This window comes from Austrofundulus limnaeus, unplaced genomic scaffold (genome assembly GCF_001266775.1).
Source record: "Austrofundulus limnaeus strain Quisiro unplaced genomic scaffold, Austrofundulus_limnaeus-1.0 Scaffold1, whole genome shotgun sequence".
Lineage (NCBI taxonomy): Eukaryota > Metazoa > Chordata > Actinopteri > Cyprinodontiformes > Rivulidae > Austrofundulus > Austrofundulus limnaeus.
In genome coordinates this window covers 7,060,108-7,064,830 of record NW_013952403.1, presented here as the reverse complement: position 1 = coordinate 7,064,830, position 4,723 = coordinate 7,060,108, and the positions used below count along the sequence as shown (strand labels likewise).

The 4,723-nt window shown below is 38.5% G+C and overlaps 1 protein-coding gene across 1 annotated transcript; it reads left to right on the top strand.

Annotated features, from left to right (window-relative positions):
* Positions 1–1,000: 1,000 nt before the first annotated feature.
* On the top strand, positions 1,001–3,517 carry LOC106514196 (protocadherin alpha-8). The gene is made up of 2 exons (XM_014003345.1): positions 1,001–3,352; positions 3,509–3,517. Exons 1-2 carry the CDS (start codon positions 1,001–1,003, stop codon positions 3,515–3,517), a joined length of 2,361 nt encoding a protein of 786 aa, XP_013858799.1.
* Positions 3,518–4,723: the final 1,206 nt, after the last annotated feature.

Genomic DNA, 4,723 nt, shown 5'->3' with positions numbered 1-4,723 from the left:
TGCCAGAGACCGATTTTTTAAATATGTCATGACTTGTTTTATTTATCAATATGTTAAAACAGAATCTGATAAAACATTCCTAAAGTTCTTAATTTTAAATATAGCTGCTGTTCATTGTCCTGTTTACCTCATGAGTGCAGGAATGGTTTCAGTTTGAGTTCAGTGTAAACTGTGATGAAGTCCTCGCGGCTGATGTTGGTGGTTGTGGAGCTGTCCTTTGTCCTGAATTTGAGCCAAACAACCGTTGCAGACATACATGTATAAATACTTTTCAAACTTTTATAGATCCTTGTTGCATATGATTAATTTGAGTTAAAACATATTATCTTTACATAGTCTTAGTATATGTGAATTAATCAAATTTTCCCATGACAGTTGTTGTTTTAAAATATATTTGTCGACTTTGTTACCTATACTGATTTCTTTTCTTTTCTTTTCTTTTCTTTTCTTTTCTTTTCTTTTCTTTTCTTTTTATTTTATTTCATTTCATTTATGGAAATGTAAAGGTATATCATAAATTTGGAAAACACATGTTACAGTTATAGTTTTTATTATTTTATTTTATCTATTAGCAATTTCATATACTCTTGACAACTTTAATAATAATCTAATTTTTGCAAGCTTAAATCACTATTATATATTTTTATGTATTTATTTTTTTTCCAATGAATTAAAAACATAAACGGTACGAATTAAATTAATAACAAAGCATATGCAGTGTAACACCAGCTCGCATGGTGTCTCTGCTTCTTGTGAAATTCACTGACTTTCGTTAGAACATCCATTTCTACAACAGTTCGGCGCTAACGTGTCAGGGTCCACCTGTGTTTTCAGAGGATCTGCCACAAACCAACAATCATTTACGATTTTTTTACCCTAACATATTTTTCATTTTATTTATTTATTAAAGTTGTGTGAATGAACCGTCTTAGATTTTATTTCTGATCTCCCGATTCGCTTTTGTCTCGCTTTTTTTTTTTTCTTTTTTTTTTTCATCGCCATGGCACAAAGAGGACGCAGCGCGTGTCTGGAGCGCCTTCTCTTCATTTTTATTGTTCAGAATCTTCTACTTAATTTCACTCTGGCGCAGTTGCGATATTCTATCCCTGAAGAACTCCCGGTCGGTGCTGTTGTTGGAAATGTGGCTAAAGACTTAGGACTGGAGCCCGGTGCTTTGACAGCGCGAGGATTTCGCATTGTTTCTGGATCGATTGAATCCCCTTTCCAGCTCAACAGTAACGGAGTTCTACACGTCAGCCGTAAAATAGATCGAGAAGAGGTGTGCGAACAGATCACTACGTGTATTATCAACATAAAGACTGTGCTGGAGAACCCCTTAGAGGTCCATTATGTCGGTATTGAGGTTTTAGACGTGAACGACCACTCCCCCACGTTCATGGACAACGAGACGCGTTTGGAAATCTCGGAATCTGCATTGTCAGGAGCGCGATTTCAGCTGCAAGGCGCACGAGATCCTGACAGTGGCACGTTCTCCGTTCAGCAGTACAAGCTCAGTCAAAATGATCACTTTCGTTTGGAGATAAAAGATAGAGGGCAGGATGGAAAAATTCCTGTTTTGTATTTGTATAAACCGTTGGACAAGGAAGCTGCGAGAAGTCATAAATTACTGCTCACAGCTGTTGATGGAGGAAAGCCTGCCAGATCAGGAACAATGGGAATTATTGTTGATGTCTTAGATATAAATGACAATATGCCTGTGTTTGACAAAGAGTCATACACAGCTGTGCTGAATGAAAACTCTCCTGTTGGCACTACAATTATACAGGTAAATGCCACAGATCTGGATGATGGTTTAAACGGTGATGTGGTTTATTCATTTGGCAATAATGTAAATGATAAATTGCGTAAACTCTTTGATGTAGATTCCAATACAGGAGCAATTATTGTTAAAGGGCTGCTAGATTTTGAGGCAAAGGAAAAATATGAATTAGACATAAAAGCTTCAGATAGAGGACAAGCACCTTTAGCAACCGAAAAAAGTGTTATAATAAATATTGTCGATTTAAATGATAACATCCCTGAGATTGAAGTGACATCCTTTTCTAGTTCAGTTCCTGAGGACTCCAAACCTGGAAGGACAGTAGCATTAATAAGTGTGGGTGATAAGGATTCAGGTGTAAATGGAAAGGTCATTTGTGCCATAAGTGATGATGTGCCTTTCACATTAACAACTTCTTTACAAGAAAACATGTACTCTGTGGTCACTAAAGCTAAGTTGGACAGAGAGCAGAAGTCCAAATATGAAGTGACAATTGTTGCAAAAGATGCTGGGGAACAATCACTGTCATCTCAGAAAACAATGAATGTGATCATTTCAGATGTGAACGACAACAGCCCAGAGTTTTCAACAAGTCCGTATACATTTTATGTGACTGAGAACAATGCTGCGGGAGCCTCATTGTTTTCTGTGAGTGCTCAGGATTGTGATGAGGCTGARAATGCCCTTATTTCTTATAAGATTTTAAGAAATGGTGATGACCATAAAACACTGACTTCATTTCTGAACATAAACTCTGAAACTGGGGAGATTTTTGCGCTGAAAAGTTTCGACTTTGAGAATCTGAAAACTTTCCAGTTCCAAGTTGTGYCCACAGATTCTGGAGCTCCGTCTCTGAGCAGCAACGTGACAGTGAACGTGTTCATTCTGGATCAGAACGACAACGCTCCAGTCATCCTYTATCCAGTCAGCTCCAACGGTTCTGCTGAAGGTGTGGAGGAGATTCCCCGCAACGTGAACGCAGGACACTTGGTGACTAAAGTCAGAGCCTATGATGCTGATATAGGATATAACGGCTGGCTACTGTTCTCACTGCAGGAAGTCAGTGACCACAGTCTGTTTGGTTTGGACCGCTACACAGGACAGATCAGAACACTTCGCTCGTTCACAGAGACAGACGAGGCTGAGCATAAACTGCTCATACTGGTCAAAGACAATGGCAACGTGTCCCTGTCAGCAACAGCTACTGTCATTGTCAAACTGGTGGAGCCCAAAGAGGCTTTTGCAGCTTCTGATGTGAAAAGTGCAGCAAAAGATGAGGAGGACAATAATGTGACTTTTTACCTCATCATCACTCTGGGCTCAGTGTCAGTTCTGTTCCTCATCAGCATCATCGTGCTGATTGCAATGCAGTGCTCCAAATCCACAGACTATTCTTCTAAATATCTGCAGGAGGCTAATTATGATGGGACACTGTGTCACAGCATCCAGTACAGATCTGGAGACAAACGCTACATGTTAGTTGGACCCAGGATGAGTATAGGATCTACTTTAGGACCCGGAAGTCATGCAAACACTCTGGTGTTACCTGACAGGAGGAAAACTTCTGAGGAGGTAGGAAATAGTCCATCATATTTAGATATATCATGCTCTGTGTGCAAGGTTTATCACTGCAAAAATGAAGTCACACTCTCAAACTATTTTTTTAGAATCTTCAAATAGGAATATAGATGCAAACATAATCTAACAAAGTGTTTTTGTGTTGATAAGATGGCATAAGGATACTTATCTGGATGTGGCTAATAAAGTTTTTTAATTAAAAAAAGGTAAATTAAAAACAACAGTTAAACTATTCAATTAGACTTTGTAGCAAAAACTGCCTTTTTTGTCTCTTTTCATTACTTTCTTCAAAATATCTGCCCTGTGTCTCCTGTCTTGACAACAGCATTTAACATTTCACTTTCACATTATGATCTATGTTGTTCATAAATTTGCAAATATGCAGATGTTCTTCRTCTAAATGATTTAAGGACAATTTCTAAATATTTTAATTCATCACCACTTTTGTATTTTTTGTTAAACTGAAATTCACATCTATTTTAATGAGTTCTCTATGATTTAGAATATCTGATATAAATTGTGTTAACATTAGTACAATAATATATTATTTGAACTGTAAAATCAGTATATATTTATTTGTTTTATTTTGCTTTTTTATTTTCTATATTTTAGGTTTACATGTGTTGTAAAGGAGCTACTGAAGGGCTGAGAGGAGCTCTGCATTCTGATGTACTTGGGGTGATTCAGTGGGCAGTAAACGGCTGAGACAGAGAGGAGGTCAGAGCGACCCTAGGGCGCATGTGCAGTGAATCACAATGTGAAGCCAGTCAGGTGGTGCTACGATACTTTATACCTCCGCAGTTGTCTTGTAGAACTGAAAAAAAAAAAAACAGTATGTCTAAATATATTAGGGTTTGCATGCTATGCTATAATCAAGTAAAAATACAAAATGAATGAATAAAACAAAAGAACAACAACTAAAAGAAAGACTAGATGGTAAATTTACAAGCTTCACACTACACASAGGCTTCAGGGATCACAATCCTTGTGCTTTTTTTGTTGAGACACAGAAAACTGGGTCAWWTTTCCTTGCATGTCTGAATGGCTGCATGCTCGAATTTGGAGCTGCTCCGCTRGCAAACGTCGTGCGTTGCCCATGGCAACAAACTGGGAGAGCCACCTCTACTGGTTTCCACAGACTAGCCTGCACCCTTCGGTCTTAGCAACAGCAGCGGAAGCGGATGAACGAGAGAGAGYGAGAGCAAAAGCGTTGGGGGAGGGGAGTGGTGCAGTTCATCTGCTGATGTGTCACAATATTTGATGAAAATGGTCTTTAGTTTTGGAGGAAACACGTGGTCAACTCTCACAAAATCACCCCTGAAAACCTGGCAGCAGACAGCAAATCTTTAGTGAAGGCACGGAACA